Below are 21,659 nucleotides of genomic sequence, written 5' to 3'. Positions count from 1 at the left end.
ACAGGCTCTGTATAAATGCAACTCCATTTAGCATGCATGTAAATAATAAATGTGGAGACTGATGAGATAAGGAAATTACAATGATAATATGCTTAAACTTATTCTTAAAGTTTTATTAGGATGACAAGTTCGCCATTGTCAGAGAGGCACTTGGAGTTTTATTATTCTTTCAATGCTGAATGGATGTTTAGGATGGATTTTTTTTTTCTGTTCATTTGCTGCTTCAAATGAAAATAATAACAATAATACTAATAATAAGTATGGCATATCTTAATTAGTGTTACGTTTTGCACATCAGGCACACTGAATTATTTCAGAGTACAGCCAGAACTTCATCCAGGGTCATCAGTGCTTCTGTGCTTGAAGGCCAATGTTGTTCTTGTATACACTTAAGGTTGCTCATATTGTTTCTTTTGACATGACTTTTTCACAGCTCCTTTATTTGAATTAATTTTGTCTTGCCACAGGAATGTAGCAGTATAGTAAGTACCACGTCAGCTTACAATACACGGTGTGCCAATTGATTCAGACAAACATCTGTCAGTCATAACAAAGATGACAGAGACACAGCACATTAATTGTGATAAGTCATCCTCATTGAGAGTTTCATTTTCTTCTAAAGTGTAATGCTTCCAAATATACTCTCTGTGTTGCACTCTGTCTCTTTCCTTCTTGTGGGAAAGTGGTACATTGAGGAAGGCCAAGGTTCACTCTGTGGTGCATTGCTCATCTACTATACACACCTCTGTCATTCATGATTGTCCCATCTAACAGTGACAGTAAACAACCTTTTTTAATCCCTTAAAGGGGAACTCCATTAATTTTATGGATAGAAGTCTATTTACAGGTCCTGGGGATTAGAGCCGCATATGTAAAGAAAAATCGGATAAATTGCCTAAAGTGATGTCATCTGAGTCAGTATTGGTTGCGGCTGAAGACAAAAGGTTTATGATTAGAAAGAAGTGAGCTTACCAGACCTTTGTAACCCACTCACCATTTCTGCTTTAGAGAGGCTACTTTAGCTTTTACTACGACAACACACTTAAATCTCTCGCTGCATTCCTTTTATCTCAGACGTAGGAGCTGGGAATGATGTCACACCCAAGTTGATCACGCTCCAGTTCAAAAAAATCTGAAAATCTCTTCCAGGAAAAACCTTTGTTGTGCTTAATAGCAATGCATTACACAGTATTTAAATAAATTTACACCATAGCAACATGTCCACAGATTTAGTGAGATACGCCCGCAAAAGGAAAAAGGGCTAATAAACAGTATATTACTACAACATTCACTTCTGTTAATGCACAGTGGAGTGGATTTTGAGGTTGGGGTTGGTGAGAACTTTCTCCATCGGAAATCTGACTTTGTGGATCATTCCAGCTGAAATTTCCAACTGGGAACTCGACAGGACAAATTGACAAGTGCATATGAGAAGACCATAGTATGACAAGAGAAAACAATAAGACTCCCGCACACTGTTTTCTGTGTGTGTAATTGAAGATTTAAACAAGAGCAATGTTTCGCTACTACAAAATAACCCAATGAAGATTGTGCAGATGAAGTGTGGGAGCCTTTTTGTTTTGCAACTGGGAACTGCGACTTCCCAGTTCAAATGGAATGCACCATCTGACTGAACTGAGTGTGTGCATTGTGACTAACGTAGCCACCAGAAAAAGCACCAGTTGACTGAAAAATGATATCTTTGGTTTTGCAGCTTTAATTCTGAACCTTTTCTCAACTGTCCCTCATTATTCTAGCAGTGTGTAATTCTAAGTTTGTGGAGTCATCTTTTGATAACTTATATTCTCTCACTGCTTTCACCCCCACCTTTACTTTCTTAACTCTATGACTCTTTGCTATAGTGTAAAGGTCAGTACTAATTTGTTTGTGTCCAGCAGGCTGTAGCTATCTGTAATGGTGAGGTGAATGTAGGACAGTTAATAAATTTAACCGTATCAAAGCCCCACAAAGGGAAGGAAACACAGTGTTTATTGAACCGTTTGGATTGTTGTACTGCTGTCCTGTTAAGCATGCTTATCTCCAAGAATCACACATCCCTATGCCATGGGACACTGGATCAGTTGACAAGACCACAAAGCACGCCTGACTGGCTACTCCATGTGTGTATGTGCCTGCACATGCATGTATTTGCAGTGGGGACTTTGTGCTTGACTGCCTGTGTAACTCTACATATGCTGAGTGTGAAGTGTTTGTGTGACAAGGAGACAAAAGAATTCCCAGACAAGGGGTTGTGAGAGAGGAAATCTGGATACATGAAAGCATGAAATGGCACCTTAGCTGGACTCCCCATAGTCTCCTCCGGTGTCAGGGTCCTCATCATCATCATCATCATCATCATCATCATCATCATCATCATCATCATCATCCTCCCTGGGATCTTCCATCTTTTTCTTCCAGTCCTCAATCTGTCTTTCCTCCTTTTCCCCTCTTTTTCCTCCTTTTCCTCCCTCTTTCTCTTTCTCTTTTTTTATGTCCCCTCCCCCTTGGTCTGGCAGTGACATTGGGCTAAAGTGGGACAGAGTGTAGGGGGGCAGTGAGGCAGAAGAGACAGAGAGACAGCCAGGCAGGGAGGCAGGGAAAGCTGCTGCTCTGCTGTGGTGACCCCCCCCCCCCTCCTCCTCCTCCTCCTCCAAGCACGTACCTCGGGCACTCTTGGCCCCTCAGGTCTCCCCGCAACGTCTGGGGAACCCGCTTTTAGCATGTCACCACTACTCCACTCCAATCTGTAACATCTGTCTCTGCAGCTCTTTTGCTTCCCATCATCCCTCATTTCTTTGACTCCTCCTCCTTCTCCTCCTCCTCTTCATCCTCTTTTGGGTCGCTGTCACCAAGATGCCCAGCAACAGCGGTGAGGGTGCATCATCATCATCATCATCACGGTGGCGCAGGCGAGCGAGGAGAGCCAGGGAGGGAATGCGTAGGAGAATCGTAGGCCTTCTCCCCCTCCACCTCCTCCCCTCCATCCCTCGCTCTCCAGATCTGCCTGCCATGCAAGGTGCACTCAGCCGCACACAGGCCATGCTCCCCGGTGACCTCCTGCTCCTTGAGATTCAGTGTGTGTCACTGTGATGCTGCTTACATGCTGTGGCACTGTAGTACTCCCACTGAGGACAGCATAGCTTTACAAAGGGCAAGGCATTATTGATTTGTGTGAGAGTTTATCACACGTGTGCCGGCACTCTGCCTGTCGCTCTCCTGCTCATGAACACAGATACTTGTAGACAAAGACCTGAAGCTTTGTGTGTGTATGTGTGTGTGTCTGTGTAAATAGCTGTGTTTACACGGCATCATTAAAGCGATAGTTCATATTATTTGATGCAGGGTTTTATGAGGTACTTATCAATGGTCAGTGTGTTACCTACAGTAGATTGAGGTCTAGGTTTGGAGAAGCAGAGAGGAGCACCAGCATGGAAGCTAAACAGTGTGGCGTACTGCCTCCTGACAGGGTCAGGTATTTTTTTTTCATTTTAAAAAAGTCCCAACTAAAAAAATATATATATCAGATGTTTTTTTCAGATGCAAGTGTACACTATATTTAGAATAATTTCACCACTTTACCCTGCCATCAGATAGCCTTTTCTGACAGGAAGCTCTCTCCAACCAAACCAAACTCCATAGGTGAAATCAGCCATTTCAACTCACAGAACACAGGAGTTGCTGGTCTACAACTGCCTTAACCTGTTAGTTGGTTTGTTATTGTGTGACCTTGGTTAATCCAAATCAACCTTTTAAAACTCTGAAGTCACATAATAATACAAACACACTAACATATTAAGGTAGTTGTAGACCTGCAACTCCTGTGCTCTGCAAGGTAAAATTACTGATTTTGCCAGTTGAGTCTGACTGGTTTGGAGAGAGTTATATTTGGCTTATTTAACAGTGGTTTCCTGTTGGAAAAGGCTGCCTGATAGCAAGTTAAAGCTGTGAAAATATTCTACATACAGCAATACACCTCAAGCATTAAGTACCTCATACAACTCCACCTCAAATAATCCCAACTATCACTTCAACTTGCCACAAGTAGAGAGTGGAATCAAGTTCAACAGCTAAACAGCAAGTCAACTCGTTGCTTTCAGAGGATCCATGATCAGTGTTTTCCCCATTTGTTACGTCTTCCTTTTCATAATGGATGACAGTGGCACAAAACCGACCTGTGTGTGAAATTAGACTTGTTCACACACCGTTGTTTTTGTGTTTTCCACAACAGAAATAAGGCCACGCTTTAGTAGACTTCACTCTGTGTGTGTGTGTGTGTGTGTGTGGGCATTGTGGTGTTTGTAATGCATTAGATATGTCCCGTTAGCCTTCTCATGACTGGCGAGCATGTCTCTATCTATAATCTATGAGACTAAATAATTAAAGACAAAAGTGACACAATGCACCGCATGTTGACAAGTCTGGAGTGTGTGTTTGTATGCATGTATGTATCATTGTCAGCGACCAAATGGAATTGTAGATAAATGTAGTTAGAGACGTTGTTTTTGATGTGTTTGTGCTGCACAATGTGGTTAAAAACAATAATTGGATTTCAATTATTTTGACAGATATTTTCATTGATTGATTCACAATTACCAGGAATAATAATTTTTGCATCACAATTTTCATGTTACTTTCATGTTACTATACTTGAAAAATACTGAAAATCTTTAAATCATGATGGTGTGATGTTTGTTGTGGTCTGTACAAACAAACATGTTTTCTTACATCTGAAGAGGATCTGATGAAGATTTGTAGGTCAAGGCATCTCTGCAGCACTAGAGTAATTCATCATAATGATGTTTTGTCACACATTTTTCCTTTATCAAAAATGTGCATAATTCACTTAGCTATATTGTGATTTTAATAATATTTTTTGATTAATTGTACAGCCCTGCTCTGAGATACAGAACATAATTTTAACAGGAAAGACAAACATGCAAACAATATGATGACAATCCTGTGTTTTTGTGTCACTTTGTCTTCACTTATTTTTACATCTCTCCCTTTTTATGCCTCTTTCCTAACAACTTTCTCCTCATCTCCTCATCCAGACATCTACCCCTTGCCTCCATCTTTGCTGCTTGAATATTTATGGCCATTCCAATTAGTGTGGTGGAGGCCCTTAACCATTACAGAAGTAAAGGCATAGATGAAGACACAGGGAGTGGGCTGATGATAAAAACAGACAGATTATCAGATTTTGTCTTCTTTCTATTTCTTTTGGTTTGGATGAGTGCATTTTTCCATTTCCTTTATTTGTTTTTCTTCTTCCTCCTCTTTCTCTTTCTCTCTCGCAGTCTCAAGCATGAGTTGTTCAGAGAGGGTGAGGGCTGTGTGGGTGTAAGGGGTGTCACCTTCTAACAACAGATATAGAAAGAGAAACGGAGAGACAGCAGCAGGAGGAGAGACGGAGGTAGAGAAGAGAGAAACCAAGGAAACGGATAGATATCGAGATAGGGAAAGACAAAGAAAGCAGGAGACGTGGTGGTTGTGATGTTGGGGAGGGCGGCAGCTGGCATTTGACGGTGAAGCATGCCTTTTTAATGAGTGCATTAGTCGTCTGCATACCTATCCTCAGATCACTGCATCACACTGAACCTGGTAAACAGACGCAACAAGGGAGGAAAGGAAGGATGAGAAGGTCAAGGATCGGGGCTGAAAAACCAAAACACTCGTAGAGAACTAAGGACAGGCCGAGTGTGTATCTTGTATTTCCTCTTCAATTATTCTGCCTCTGCATGTACTACACTTCAGTGGGGTGGCTGTCTGAGGGGCAGGGACAAAAAAAATGTATGCATGGGGCACCGGTGCACTAAAAGTCATGATGCATTTTATCTCATTTTGTCCACTGGAAGGACCTTCTAGAGGCCAATTAATCACATTTGTCCATTGGATTGGCACTCTAGAGGGCACTTCATCACATTTTATCCATTGGGCACACCAGAGCAGTTTTTCCCAATCCTGGTCCTCAGGGCCCACTGGCCTTCATGTTTTGGATGTTTCCCTGCTGTAACACACCTGATTCAAATGATCAGCTCGTCATCCAGCCTCTGCAGAAGCCTGATAATGACCTGATCATTTGAATCAAGTGTGTTGGAGCAGGAAAACATCTAAAACATGCAGGTCAGTGGGCCCTGAGGGCCAGGATTGGGAAATGCTGCTCTAGAGGGCACATGATCACATGTTTTGTCCACTGGAAGGGCTCTCAGGGGGACACTTATTCACATTTTCATCACTAGAAGGGAACACTAAAGGGCACTTCACCAAGTTTTCTCTATTGAGAGTGCACAGAGAGAGCACTTATTCACATTTTGTCCACTGAAAGGGCACTTTAGAGGGCACAGAGTCATGTTTTGCCCAATGAAACAGCACCATAGAGGGTACTTTGTCACAGTGTCTCGGGCATTAGGTCAAGGAGGCATTTATCATATTTTATTTACCATAGGGGCATCCAAGAGGGCACTTTTGCTGTGTGTTTTTGAACATGGGTGCATAAGTGGGGGCAATCATCACTTCTGTTCCCACCTTGAGTCCACAAGTGTAAAGAGAGAAAAAGAAAAAGAGACTGAGCCTGTTTAACTTGCACATCTCCTCTTCATTAGCCTTCTCCTGTTATTTTGACATAACCTCTTCGTAGTCCTTACACAAGCTTTTTGTCTCCAGTTGAGTCAAAGAAAGAGGCAGTAATATGCCGTCCTTGTGGCTCTTTCTATGTCTGGTTTGTTCTCAGTAGCACTTAACTGTTATAGACTACTTTGAATGTGAATAGAGAGGAGATAGGAGCATTCATTTCATACTAGAGAGCGGCTCAGATAGGGAGAGCGCCTATTGTCGCTAGGTGTAGATTTCCCTTTGTCAAACACATGTCAATTCTTCAGGCCCAACAGAGGAGAGGAGAATAGGAAAATTATAGCAGCAGAGACAAGGATGAGGGGAGAAGAGGGCGGGTTGGGAGGCGGGAGAGGCACAGAGGAGGAGGGGAGTGGTATTGATTTGACACTCGGGGAATCACACCACAGCTCTGTTCATTTTCATTCATCTGCCCTTGTAATGGGGGTGTTAATATGGCAGATAGGGGGAGAGGGCAGGAGGGGGATTTAGGAGGATGAGAACATTTTATTAGAATCCAATCGTTATTATCCTTCACCCCTGCCCACCTCTCAGCCCCTGCACGCACCAGACATGCATGTCTGCACCGGTGCACGTGCATGCTTTAGACACACACACACACACACACACACACACACACACACACACACAAAGACACACTCATGCCTCTAGATGTGAGTGAAGGTGGGGTGAGGGTGTTAATTACATGTTGGGACTGAATGGACTCACAGTTGTACAAGTCATGTTTTATATAGTGCGTGTGTGTTTGTGTGTGCATGCATCTGTATGACTCAAGGAGGGCGTTTAGATACAGTATGAGCAGCTCAAATGAAATAGCTTTTAGTAGGCCTTCCCAGTGCCTCCTTGAAATCAGCCATAATGGGCCCTTGGTAATTATCAAATAAATTAGCCGGGGGAAGGAGTGGAGGAGGAGAAATCAGGACCGACTCCCTTCATTCTTTTTCTCTTTACCTGCTCACTATTTGAAATAACAAATGCTTTTTTCATTTATCCTTCATATATTTTTTGCAAACAGGCATTTTGAAGTCTTGTGTAATATCATTATTTCATGCATATTACAAGCTAATGTACAAGGCTATATTAGCCAGGAACATATTTTAGGTGGAATTTTTTTAAATTAATCAAATAGAAAAATACATTTAGTGTCGGTTTCTGAGGATGACTGATATTTAACTGCATTATTCTATACATCATGACATAATGTATATTTAACACTACACAGTAACCATTTTAGATTAGGTTTACTGTAATTTACGATAGGAAGAATGTGTTAAAATTTAGAAAAGACATTGCTGACTGAGGAGATTTAGGCAAATGTTCACACCTGGATTCGGAAGACTTTTGCCCAAGGTTTTTTCACCATTTCCCAAACCTCACAAGTGCGAGGACTAACGTTGTGGGAGAGCAGTCGCACTGAAGAGGCTACCTGCAAACATTTTTGTTTATCATTTTTGTTTATTGTTTGTTAGTGCAGGGACTGAGTAATTGACCCACTGATAAATGGTCTACCACTACCTTCATGTAACATGGTGCTCGTCAGCTGAAGCAGAGTTGATGAATTTAGGACTAGCATGAAAACAACAGTTAAAACAAACCACTGAATTTTAGTCTTCATGTCCTCAGGCTTATATAAGCCATTATTTTTTAGAGAAAATTCAAAGATCAAAATAGTTCCAAACCACATAAACATAATAATAATAATTATTATTATTATTATTGTTGTTATTTCAGGTCACTCTGGACGTACAGCTCTGTCCAGTGAACATAAGAAAACACACAAAAAAAAATAAAAATCAAATAAGTCATAAGCAGTATTTGTATTTGGTCCAATGACAAAATACAATGTACGAAGTTTGCTTTGACTGGAATATATGTTTCTGTGGAACTTTGTGGAACTCTTTTTTATTGGTGTTTAGGTTTTCAATTTCTTATCAAAATGATTGGATTAGAGAACCTCAGAAATAAATGAAAATGGTTGTGTCCATTGTTTATACTGAAATCTCACAGAATGCATTTTGATGCATCCAATTATACTGAAATAACTGTCCATGTTGTGATCATGGTTTACCAATGATACTTACTACTTCGCTCCTTTTACAATCATTTTTAGTCACTTGTTGTGTTGCATGCTGTTAAGACACTTGACACTAATTTGGCCTAACACGGTGTCACATTTGTGGTAGCTACACTAGCGGACGACCGTTTTGGATGAAAACAAAGACGTCATGGTGTTGCCATGTGTGTCACTGTTTATGCTCTGTTGCTGGGGTGTTATGCTCTTCACTGATCCTTGTGTATGTTTGGCTGCTTGCAAGGTTTTTCCACCGTGAGATTCTTCGCTGATTACCTCACCATGATGCCTTCTTGTTATATGGTGTTTACTAATGTCAGATGCTCTGCTACTGTCTCTGGTCGGGAGTTGACTGACTGCTGGTAGGCTGGGCTGTAGCACTGGGCCATATGCCACATTACTATTTTATTATTCTGCCACAGTATTCACTAACATTAGCCCCCCCCCCCCCCCCCAACACACACACACACACACACACACACACACACACACACAGAGTTTAATTGTGCCAACCACTGTACCATGGAGACCTGTATGATGAGACTTTATACAAGAAGGTTTTCCTATTTTGGGCCTCAGCAGCAGCAGAGCTGTCCGTGGTGCTGCCTCAGCCAGGATTCCTGAACATTTGGAAAAGTAACTGTCCAATGTGCTGATTTGCTGTGAACCTTGGATATGTCTCTTAACTCCACCTCTTCTAATGCACTGATTTAAGCGTGGCTAGGTGTACTTCTGTAGATTTTGTAAAATGACATGTTTTCTAGCTTGTTACAAAGTCCTTACCCGTACAAACAGCTCTGTTTGCTCACTGGGTGGTGCATAAATATTCAATGAAAAAAGTTCAGGTAGAGTCATCTTATTTAATGCTACTGATGTACAATAACTCTCGTGGTAAGCTCAATCCTACATCATCAGACATCCTTCAACTTTACGCCACTGTAGCACAAATATTATATAGTAGGTCATAAGTAAATGCCTCTGCTCAGTAAATCATGTGCATGTGAAGAGGTCTCGCCCTTTGCATACTCATACACCAGAGGGCTTTTTTTTAGCTTGAAACCCAGAAAAGAAATTTGAAGTTTCCCTGAACCCAAACTTCCAAATTTCATTTATTTTAATGAATTGTTATAGCATCTACACATATAAAGCACTCAAAGACGACTGATGAATTTAAAAATGGTTATGAAATGTATTTATTTCATTATAAAATTACATCGTAGCAATAATTAATTTTTCTATGTTAAGTTTCTCACCACCTCATTACAAAGTTGCACTGTCAACTGAAACAACTTTCAGTTTTAGCTTGTATTAACAGAGTATTGCAGTTATTTTATTTATTTAACATGACAAATGGGAATGGGTCAAAACAAGGCTTTACTTTACTAAAACAGCCCACATTTCCTATCATACCTGGACTGAGTTGTTTATGAACTTTGCTGTTTTATGTTCTGAAATGCAATAAAAATAATGGGTCTGTGATCCATTTTGGGTCCTGACCCTCAGTTTGAGAAACACTGTCTCTATTTGCCATTTTAGTTATGTGTGTGTTTACCTGAAAATCAGTATAGAATTATGAGTTTAGCATGTCTGTGTAGCCTTCTTGTTCTCAACTAGATTTTAGTGGAATAAAAGGCAGCAAAAACTAAACTGGACCTTCTTTTCCAAAAATGTGGGACTACGAGTGTATATAGAATATAGTCCAGTGATACTGAGTCATGTATCACAAAAGTGGTTTGAATTAATGATAGCAAAACTGTCAGAAAAGACAGAAGGATTTTATGCAATTTGTGGCTTTAAAGTTAAGATGGAGCTTTCAAAACACTGACAACTTATATGTTGGAAACAGGTAAATACACAACATCCTGAAACACACAATGAATGAACTTTCTTGATGTCAAAGAAATAAATTAAGGTCATGTACATTTGAATACATAGTAATTGGATTTAAAAAATACACACAGAGATATACTTTTATTTTGTGAGTTGATTGTTTTATTCTGATGTAGCATGATGTGATTGCATGGTGTGAACAGGACTGTCTGGTGGAAGCTCAGGGATCACGATGGAACCTGCACTTTGTCGTGTTATCCCCCCCAAAAAAATAAAATAAAACAAAATAAAAAATCAAAAGTAAAACCTGAATGTCTCACACATACTCCAATGTGTATTCACATATAAGTGCACATCTTCTGGTTACACTGGTAAATGTGGGACCACTTATGTGTGTATGTGTGTGAGAGAGAGAGGGACAGAACTTATAAAATTGGCACTGTAATGATGAGGGGATATATGGAAACAGAGTGGAGAAAAGAGAAGAAAAAGCAGAAATGAAAAGTTGAATCATGAGGACGAGTATAAATAAGGAATGTGTAGGTGTACTCCACTGTCTGCTCAGTGCTGTGGCATCCTGTAGTGAGGACGCTCTACACAAAAACACACACATACTCACAATTTGTTGAGTGCACTCTGCAAACGTGGATTGTGAGACAGTGGGAGGAAGACTGTGTAGATCGTGAGACAGATTGTGAGTGTGCTGCATGAGTGAGTGTTTGTGCAGTCTGCTGGTCTGCATTGTACAGAGCCTGTGGTCCATTTAGCCTTAAAATCTGAAAGGCAAACCTCGACAATAACGCTCATTACAGTCTTCAGTGTGTGTTTTTTGTTAAAAAGTGCAGAGCGAAAAATAAAGTGACATGATGCACAGAGAGATGTGTTGAGCTCTTCTGTGGCCTGTGAGCCCGGGCCTGTGAATCAATTACAGATCCATTCAGCAGTTCCTCTCCTCTCCTCTGATCTCCATCGCCATCATTTAAATGGCTGATTCCGTTTTTACCTCTAATGAAGGGTACTCTGTCGCACACACATGCAAAAACACACATGAAACGCACACTCGCACATGTCGCTGTGTGCCACCGCAGCGCCCCCTACCCAGCTGTTGTCACGTGAGTGCACGGGCCCTAGCAACAGCGAGCGAGAGAGCGAACAAAAAAGAGAGATCCTGGCGAGAGCAGGGGAGAGAGGAATGGGTAAAGAGATGGAGGGAGGGAGGGGGGAGCCGTAGAGCATTAATAAGTGATGAGTCCAACAGTGTGAATTGCTGTTAGTTAGCATTGCTGCAGCGCCGCCTTCATTTGCATGGCAGCAGCAAGAACAAACCCCCTTTACTTACGCCATTTCCTCTCCGATATCACTTTCTTTCTCGCTTTCACTCGTTTTATCTATTTCTGTGTCTTTCTTTTACCCAGCATCTCAAAATATGTACATCTTTTCATAGTTACTTTCTTTTTTATCTTTCTTTTCTGTCTGATCTGATCCTCCTCTTCTCCCAACCTCCCTGGTGACTGCAACATTCCTACATCAACATTATCATTCTCTTTTGTCCTTGTTTCTGCTCTTGATGTTGTTCTTCATTTCTGTTTGATGATAATGATGAAAATGGCAGCCACATACTATAGCGGGATATATTTAGCTGTGCCTTTTCTGCATCCCTTCATCTCCTGTCTCCATCTTTTACCTCCTCTTCCATCCTCCTCCACCTATCTCAAAGAAGAGGGGTGTCCTCTCTCTGGGGGAACTTTGGGGGGGAAGACAAGTGATGCTCCAGGGCTCCCTAATCCTTTTTTTCCCTGTCTCTCTGTCTTGTTATTTGCGTGTATGTGTCTGTCTGTCTGTGGGATTTCTGGCACACACACTCACAGATACACATACAGATCCAGCAGCTTCACTCTGCACTTGGCTTGACTTCGTGCCTCGGGCTGATCAGCTGAACTGATTCCATTACTTACAGACCCCCCTGAAAGAGGAGGAAGAGGAGCACAGACTAGAGGGGAAGAAAAAGGCAGGCATAGAAAGAGGTAGAGGGCAGAGGGGAGACTGGAGGAGAAGAGGCCGGCAATGTAGACTAGATGTCACGGCCATAGAAAAAAGAATTTTCAAAGAGCAATATGTAGCAACTGTGTGTGCAGAAATGAGTACTGCAGTCCAAATAGCAAGCTGGAGCCATAGACTGTATATTAAATAGCTTGAAATCCTATTTAATATACAATCTATGGTTAAAGGGAGTTGGCTGGAGTTTAAGTTCAGTGACTTCCTGCCTTCTGCCTGCCAGACTCCATTAACATATTGCTCAATTTAACCACTGCAAACATCTTCTCCCTCTAAAAGATTATTAATGATTTCTTACAATTCATAAACAATCCATAGTGTGTATTTTCAGAGCAGTGTGCTTTTGATGTAAGAACTTATTTAATATACAGTGTATGGTTCAACTCACTGTTTGGACTGCTGTACTCATTTTTGGATGTGCAATTGTTGCATACTGCTACTTTAAAGAAGGGGAGGAAAGGGTTGGGAAATAAGGAGGAAGTGAGGGGATTTTGCGCCTCCCTTGGGTGCAGGATAGACCTCAAAAAATCTCATCCTGCCTCCCACAGCAAAAAAAAGAAAAAGCAGACACAGAAGCGCATACATACACTCAACAACAACAACAACAAACTCCTGGAGGCGTAGGCAGACTAGACGAGAATTGATCTCCTCTCCCACAAGGAGAGGCTTGCGAGGGGAGAAAGAGAAAGAGAGACGGAGGAAGACGTGGAGGAATTGTTTTTACCCATGTGTGGCTCTCAGGCCTGCAGGCCCCTCATCCCTCTCACTCTCACTCCCTCCTCTGTCACTCCCAACGGCATGTTTCTCTTTATCTCCCTATCTCTCCCTCCATCAATCTCCATCTGCCGTCCTCCTCCCTGTAGGGTCAGCCCCCTTCCTCTCCTCCACTGCCTCTCCCTCCATCGCTGCCTGCCTGCACCCTCTCTGCTGTTTTAGATGTGTCACATCTTCACAGACAGCAGACGAGCAGGCAGCGACTAGAAATTAGATATCAGGTAGAAAAAAGCACCAGTAAAAAGAGGGGAGAGGAAGTGTCGAGGGTAGAGTGATTTTATTAATGAATATTTCACTTCATATGCCTCTCTAGACAATTAGATGATTAATTGATTAGTTGTCAAGTATTAAATTAATTGTCAACTATTTTAGTAGTTGACTAATCATTTTGAGTCAAGGAAAAATGTTCAAATTCTCTGATTTTTAGCTTCTTAAATGTGATGGTTTTCTAGTTTTTTGAGTCCTCTATTTGTTTTGTGAACAAAACAGGACACTAGGGCATCTCCATTTTCTGAAATTTTATTCACTTAGAAACTAAACAATTAATTGATAGTGAAAATAAACATTAGCTTCACCCTCATGCCACTCATTAAGCAATCTAGCACTGAAGTGATTAATCAATCTCAAAATTAGTCAACAACATATCTCATAATTAATAAATCTTTTGTCTGTTTGACACAGCTATTTTTGCTTAGTCTTTACTCCCTTACTTTACTACCTGGTACTATTTTTAAGGTAATCTAAGCTTCCTTATTTCAATTATGGATGAACATGTTTGATTGCAGTACTACATTACACATCATTCTTTGCATGAGGGCTGCTACTAATGATTATTTTCATTATTGATTAATCTACCAATTATTTTCATGATTAATTGTCTTGTGTCGTCTATAAAATGTCAAAGAATTGTGGAAAAAAATGCTTTTCCAACCAACTTTTGACAATTAGAAGAAAGACAAATCAAAGAAAAGCAGCAAATGATTGACATTTTTGCTTGAAAATGACTGAAACAAATTTCCTCCCAGTCATTGCAGCTTTAGTCTTTTCTCCTTTTATTTACAGGATATTATATATTATATTGTCACTATAACACTTGTGTCATAGGACTCTATTTATTTGCAATAACCCCAGCATCAAGCCAGATTATCAATAGATTATCAATTTCTTTTTAACACACAACCAATGTACATATATTAGTGGCTCTATAGAAACCATGTTCATGGGGGAAACCATGTTTTAGAACTGCCATGGAGGTTGTCATGTCGCACCACCTTGTTTCTACAGAAGCCCAAAATGGACAAACCAAACACTGGCTCTTGATACAGCCTTTCACGTTTTGTTCGGGTTTTGCAGCCACTTTAAGTTTTCCCACATGCTTAGAAGAGGAAATTGAGATAATGCATTTGCCACTCCTCTCTATACACTACTCCTCTAATTTATTATTAAGTAATAAATTCACCTACAGGGTGACCAGTGAAAGAAATAAAAATAGCTCTAGGTTAAAAAATGGAAGAATCATAGAACAAGTTTCTTTTACAACCAGCGCTGACAAGCTGCTTCTCATTAATGTCCCCTGCACCACTTTTCTTTTCTCTCCATTCTTAACCATCTCTGAATTTTTTACTCTACCCCCCACCACTCTCTCCCCCTTTTCCTCCACCCCCTTCTGGTCTGTCTTCCTCTCTACAGGCATGTTGTGACAGGGTGTAGCAGTGTGTTATACAGGGTTCTACTCGCCAAGTGCATATTATCCTGTAAGGCTTAATACCCAGGTTGGAACAAAAGGGCAGGCTTGGAAATTACAGCTTACGTCGGTTAGCACTCAGCACAACAGTCTGACTCACATGAAAACACATGTGTGTGAACTTTCACATATGCACGCAGATATGCAGATGCATGAGCATCTTACACACTTGTATATTACTCTGACGTATATACACACACACACAGATGTTCTAATGCGTTGTATAGACTTTAAGGACCAGTGTGTTGGATTTGGTTGCAACTAGTTGTCAGCTTACAGATTGCAAACTCCTCCTGTCACTCTCCCCTTCAAAGCATGAAGGAGAATTAATGGTGGCCGTGAAAGCTGCACAAAATATGAAAGCCAGAGTTTGCTTTGTCCGTTCTGGTCTACTGTAAAAACATGGTGGTTCAACATGGCGGCCTTCATGGAGGAGGACCCACACCCTTGAGAGATATATCGATATAAAGGGCTCATTGTAAGGTAACGAAAACACAAGAGTCTTGTTTTCAGGTGATTATACGATAATAAAAACATTGTTGATTATTGTATTCCGTTTCTGCCAATAAATCAATGTAAATCTTACACACTTTACCTTTAAATAAAATGCAAGTGTTCAGTTGTTTTCTGACACAAACGTTTGAAGTTGTTCTAATATGTGCTTACGTTATTACTCAAATAATTGATTACTTGATTGGAAAAAAATGAGTCCACAACCGTTTTGGTTACAGTTTAATTTTTCAAGTTAAGTCAACCAAGTTTTTCATATCATTGTCAATTAAATATCTTTGTGTTTTATACACAAAAATTTAAAGCATCTCCTTTGCTTCTTGGAAAATGTGGTGGACTTTGTATAGTCAGTCTTGTTAGAGTGATAGAGAGAGTGTGTGTGTGTGTGTGTGTGTGTGTGTGTGTGTGTGTGTGTGTGTGTGTGTGTGTGGCAGGGAGCCAGGCCAGCCCTCTCTGTTTTAATAAATCTCCTTTGGATGGAGTTGTGCAGCCATAAAATTCATCGATTGCCGTTGCTCACATTGTGGCAGGAGAAACACACACACACGCATGCACACACACACACACACACACACACACACACACACACACACACACACACACACACACACACACACACATCATACTAGCTTGGTTATTGACACTGACCTACACATTCATCTACACATGTTCATTGATACTCACACACACAAAAAATCATATATTGAAATTTTGACATGCATACATTCAGAAATATGCACACACAGTCTTAGAGCTGCATTAATCTATGAACATACATTGTGTTGATCAAAACAAAGGAAGAACGGACAGAATAAAGTTGCTGTGCTGCTCACGAGGTTCTGACCTTTTACTTGGAGGTGTGTGTGTGTGTGTGTGTGTGTGTGTGTGTGTGTGTGTTAGGGTTAGGGTATATCAGGGTATCTTGTGGGGACCTAAGCCTAAATGCACATTAACCCAGGGTGACAGGTGTCACTGTGGGGGCCTCAGAGAGATGTCTTTTTGAGGGTTAAGACCGGCTTTTAGTGTTCAGTTTACAATTAGGATTACTTTAGGTTACGCTAAGTGCAGTGTGCAAAATACTTAGCCAGACTACCTCTAGATGTGGTCAGGCACTGATCACATCACAAAGCATATACATCTTGCATCAACATGCAGTTTTGATTATGATGTAATCATAATCATGATGTCAAAAGCAGAAAAACAAAAAAATCCAGTGCTTTTCAGGTCATATTGGTTAACGTTTAACATAACAGTTAACATATTAGATAAAGTTTTCTACACAAAATTTGGTTGAGGACCATTCACAACAGCGTTACCCATGGTGGGAAGCCTTACCAGCAACTACTGGGTGTTCTGTAGCGATATAAGAGAAAACATCACGGCAGTATTTTCTATAGTCATATTTATTAACAAATGGTTTGCAATTTAAGTAATGAATATTTGACATAGTAAGCTTTTAAAATGAATATTTAGTGATAAAATGGTCTCAAGTGTCAATCAAGGGGGTTTGGACCCCCAAGACCCCTGTGTTTTGCACCAGGGGTAAGGGTCAAGGTTAGTCTTTTAGTTAGGATATGTAGGGTTAGAGTTAGGGCTGGTAATATATAGATATATTGATATTATGATATGAGACTAAATATTGTCTGAGATTTAGGTTGTTGTTATGTCATGACACGGCATACGTCTTGTGTTTTCCTTTTTTTAAAGGCTGTGTTATGGTATAAAATAATGTAATTTTCACTTTTAATCACCAATAGTGGTGCTACAATAGTACTGCAACATAGATACATATTGAAATTGAGGTATTTATTCAAAATGTTGTGATAATTTATTGTGTGTATGTGTGTATTGTATATTTCTAGTGTTCAACTATTCGATGCATCTGTGTTTTACTCAAGCCCTTGCTTGTCAACATTGCTAAAAGACACTGAAACATGATGTACAACAAACAACAGCCAGCATGTTACACACTCACACACACTGCAAGAGCATTCATATAACCAAACAATCTGCAATCTACTACAAACTCTGAAGTGCACACTGTCTAAAATAACCCTTTGGGGGGAACAGAATACAAAAAGATTCAGAGAAGCGGAAAGAATCAAACACTGAAATACACTCTCCATCATCTCTCCTCTCTTCTTCTCTCTCACACACACATGTGCTGTCTCTATTGACATGAAGATAAATCAGAGGAAGACCAAGCAGTCACTGATGTGAAATGAAAATGACTCTAATCTGCTGTTACCATAACACACAGAGACACATCAATTATTAACACCTACAATAACTCTCCCTCTCTTCTCTTTTTCTCTTTCTCCTCATCTGCCTTTTTCTATTGTGTATATCTCACTGGATGGATGGGACAGACTATGTTAAAAGCTCCCATGTGTTCACCTAAGTGCTGTGCTTGGGCCTTTTCAAGACATGTATATTCTAGTCCTGCTTTTATTCTTCTGAAAAAGTGATTTCTCTGGAAAATGTGCTCAAGGTTTGCCAAGAGGGTCTTATGATGGAGAGGTTGGTAACTAGAATACTTCAAAAGCAGAAGATATCTTAGATGTCCTTTCCCTCACTAAATAGCAGTTTTTCTTTGCTCGGTTTGCTTTTTTCAATTGCAAATATATATAAATGAAAATTAATTAATTCAGCGAATACAGAAGTTCTCTTGGCTCAAGTAAATCTGTCTTACAACATTTAGAATGATGAATACAACTTGAAAAGACATGCAGGCATACTGTTGCTGCAGAACTGTATTTGTGTGGACTAAGAGTTGTGAAACACAAGGTTTAAGGTATTTTCAGTGTATGGACAAAGCATTGTGTGGTTTGTAAGGACAAACAAGGCTTTTTGCACCCTAAATCTAGTTAAGTGGTTTTGCTGCATAAACCTAACCACACTGCAACTGAAAAATGAAAATAATTCTCTGAGATGAGTCTTGTGTTTGACCCATTGATCCAACACAATCTTCTCCCTATATGGACTTTTCATAGCTAGATTAGCGAGCCAGGAGTAAGTCAGAAGCTGAATAACTGCTATTTGACTATTCTCAGTAACATCAGCAACTGTGAGCTACTGGTCAAACCAGAAGAAAAGTACAAGGACATGTTTTATGCTTGTGAATTCAGCTTTTTTTGAAAGATGACAATAGTGCCTTTTCTTTTTTCAAAAGTTACATGACAGTTGAAAAATCAAAAGCCTTTACTTTTCAGAATAGATGGATATTATTTAGCTATAGAAAAGCCCATAAATTAAGCAGAGCTTCATAGTAGACAATATGAAATCCCGAATGTGATTATTGGCTTGAATATTTGATGAGATAATCTTAATCCTTAACATGGCAAATGAGGCTCAAATTTGAGATGCTAAAATGGACAAGAACTCTGCCCAATGCAAATACATCCGCACAGACACAATACTTTACATTCAAATCATGTGCCTTTGTATAATGGCTTATTTGTTACCCAAATATGTTGACTAATGTATATTTCTTCCCTCTGCAATCTGCTGTCCTCCACAGGTAACCGTTTCTTCCTGACCTCATTTGGCGCTCTTTACATCTCAGAGGTGCAGAAGGAAGATGCTCTGTCCACCTACCGCTGCATCACAAAGCACAAGTACAGTGGAGAGACTCGCCAGAGCAATGGAGCCAGGCTCTCTGTTATGGGTAAGAAACAACTTACCATTTCTACTTATTGTAGTTGATAAATGTCCATCAAAGCATGACTATATGAGTCGTGGATTGTCTTTTACAGTCATTTCCTTCAATACATTTACAAAACAGTTTCATCTTTAGTTTTAAAGGAATAGTTCAGCTAATACACTTATTTGCATTCTTTCCAAGAGTTAGATGAGAACATCGATACCACTCTGTGCTGTAAGCATTAAGCTGCAGCCAGGAGATAGCTAGCTTAGCCTAGCATAAAAACTGGAAACATGGGAAAGGAAACAAAACCCATCTGCCAGCACCTCAAAAACTCACTAATTAGCATGTTATTTTGTGTTTATTCAATACATCCTACAAAGTATGAACCAACCGTGATGTCACCCATTCGTTTGTGGACAACCGTTCTGAAGTGTCGAGGCTGGCATTATTTGGGTTGCCATCTTGTTTTGTTGCCACCATAGCCAAACAGAACTGACAAGAACATGGAGCTAGTGGATGACTTACTGCAACTTGGGCAGTGCTTTGTCTTGGCTTGTTCGTTTAGCAGGAAATAATGTTGTAATCTTTCATGTAATACACCTAAACAGTACACTAAAATGCAATCTTTGCCATATTATAGCTGAACAGTACCCTAAAACATGTTTCTGACAACATTTTAGGCAAGAAATAGGCAAGGCAGTAACAGAATCTTGATCCATATTTGATCAATACTGTTTTGTGAGCCCTGTGTGTTGCACTGGATGGACTCACTGAGAATTCCTTCTTAAAATTACTTGTCTTAAAGCACTCCCTACTTCATCATCTATTTCACTCTAAATGGGACCATAATTTCCAAAATGAATATCAAGCTATATTGAAGAAGTCTTGAAAGTAGTAATTGAGGCCATAAACTCAATAGGAAACTGTTTACTGAGGTCATAAATCAAGAGAAAAGTGGGGTCATTTTCGCATAAAGGTACTCCACCAGTGGAGTCGACCCCTGCTGGCCATTAGAATGCAAGTTTAAGGCATTTGCATATTGGCTTCAGTTTTCAAACTGTCCCAGTGTTACAGACAGCTATGTGCCAAAGGATTTCTTGGCCCAAACTTCCTGGAGTTTTGTCATCACTGTTGCAAGACAACCAGCAAAGACAAAAAGGTACAATATTATGTGAGGCCAAGAAATAGTGCCACAAATAAGTTAGTTTTACTGATGGCATTAGGTGGATTTAGTTACCTGTGGACAGAGCCAAGCTAACGGTTTACTCTGTTTACATGTTTTGTCCTAAGCTAAGCTTGCCATCTGTGAGTGGCAGTGGTGTAAAGAGTACTGAAAATCTCACGTACAAGTACTGTTAGATTACTGAAATATTATTCAGTTACAAGTAAAAGTACTGATGTGAGAAACATACTTTAGTAAAAGTACAAAGTACTTGTCTCAAAAACTACTCAGAGTATTAGTTACTTTTTAACTGTTGATGTTTAATATATTATCAATAGCAGACATTGAATCAGAGGTTTCTGTTTCTCCAAATCTTCAGTGTAAATTCCTCCTATCGTCTTCTGCTCAGTCGTCACAGTCACCTCTAGAAATGAGGGTGGCAAATGTTTGGTTTTCCTTAACCAGTAGTTAAAAATGTCAACAATCAATTAATCATTGATATTTGATAAGATACAAAATACATTTGTACCCCTGAAAATACTCAATGAAAGTGACGTATGTATTTGTAATTAGTTACTTCCACCCTAGCAGTACCTTATTTACTGTACAGACCTGAAAGTGGTATTGATCTTTTGAAATCCTGGCAAGAAAGTAAATAAGTGTATTTCCTAAAATGTCAGATGATTCCTATAAGCATCTAAAAATCAGCTAAAAGACTAATGATTCTAAATAAATGTTGAATTTTCATGACAGACCCTACGGAGTCCACCCCGTCAGTGCTGGACAGTTTCCAGTCCGGTGAGGTGCAGGTGGGGCACAGTGTAGAGCTGCCCTGCATCGCATCTGGATACCCAAACCCCACCATCCGATGGCTAAAGGATGGGCGGCCATTACCTGCAGACTCCCGCTGGACGCGGCGCATCACTGGCCTCACCATTTCTGACCTGAGGCTCGAGGACAGTGGCAACTACATCTGTGAGGTCACCAACAGCTTTGGCTCCAAAGAGGTGACGGGTCACCTCAACGTCATAGGTGGGTAAAGCGATGAAGAGAGTGTAGTAGAGAGTATAGCAGAGTAATGAAGTGACCATGACCACCTTTCTCGGCACACAACACGGCGTCACTGATCACTTTATCTACCTCTTCTGACCTCCACTGTTCTACACTGACAACTACAGATGGAACAAAAGAGTGAGACGGACAGAAGTAATGAATATGATGTCAGGTCACGGACAGG

The 21,659-nt window shown here is 40.3% G+C and overlaps 1 protein-coding gene across 1 annotated transcript in view; it reads left to right on the top strand.

The window, feature by feature from the left end:
* dscaml1 (Down syndrome cell adhesion molecule like 1) overlaps positions 1-21,659 on the top strand; it is a 140,603-nt gene that overhangs the window by 70,098 nt on the left and 48,846 nt on the right. Inside the window, exons 4-5 of the mRNA XM_084716922.1 lie at positions 19,135-19,281; positions 21,176-21,454. Of these exons, the coding sequence (XP_084573048.1) occupies positions 19,135-19,281; positions 21,176-21,454 (426 nt within the window). The remainder of the gene's footprint in view (positions 1-19,134; positions 19,282-21,175; positions 21,455-21,659) is intronic.

The sequence above is a fragment of the Lutjanus erythropterus genome, chromosome 4 (genome assembly GCF_056507025.1).
Source record: "Lutjanus erythropterus isolate fLutEry1 chromosome 4, fLutEry1.hap2, whole genome shotgun sequence".
Taxonomy (NCBI): Eukaryota; Metazoa; Chordata; class Actinopteri; order Lutjaniformes; family Lutjanidae; genus Lutjanus; species Lutjanus erythropterus.
Note: the sequence above shows the minus strand (reverse complement) of the source record. Positions and strands in the feature narration are given on the sequence as shown.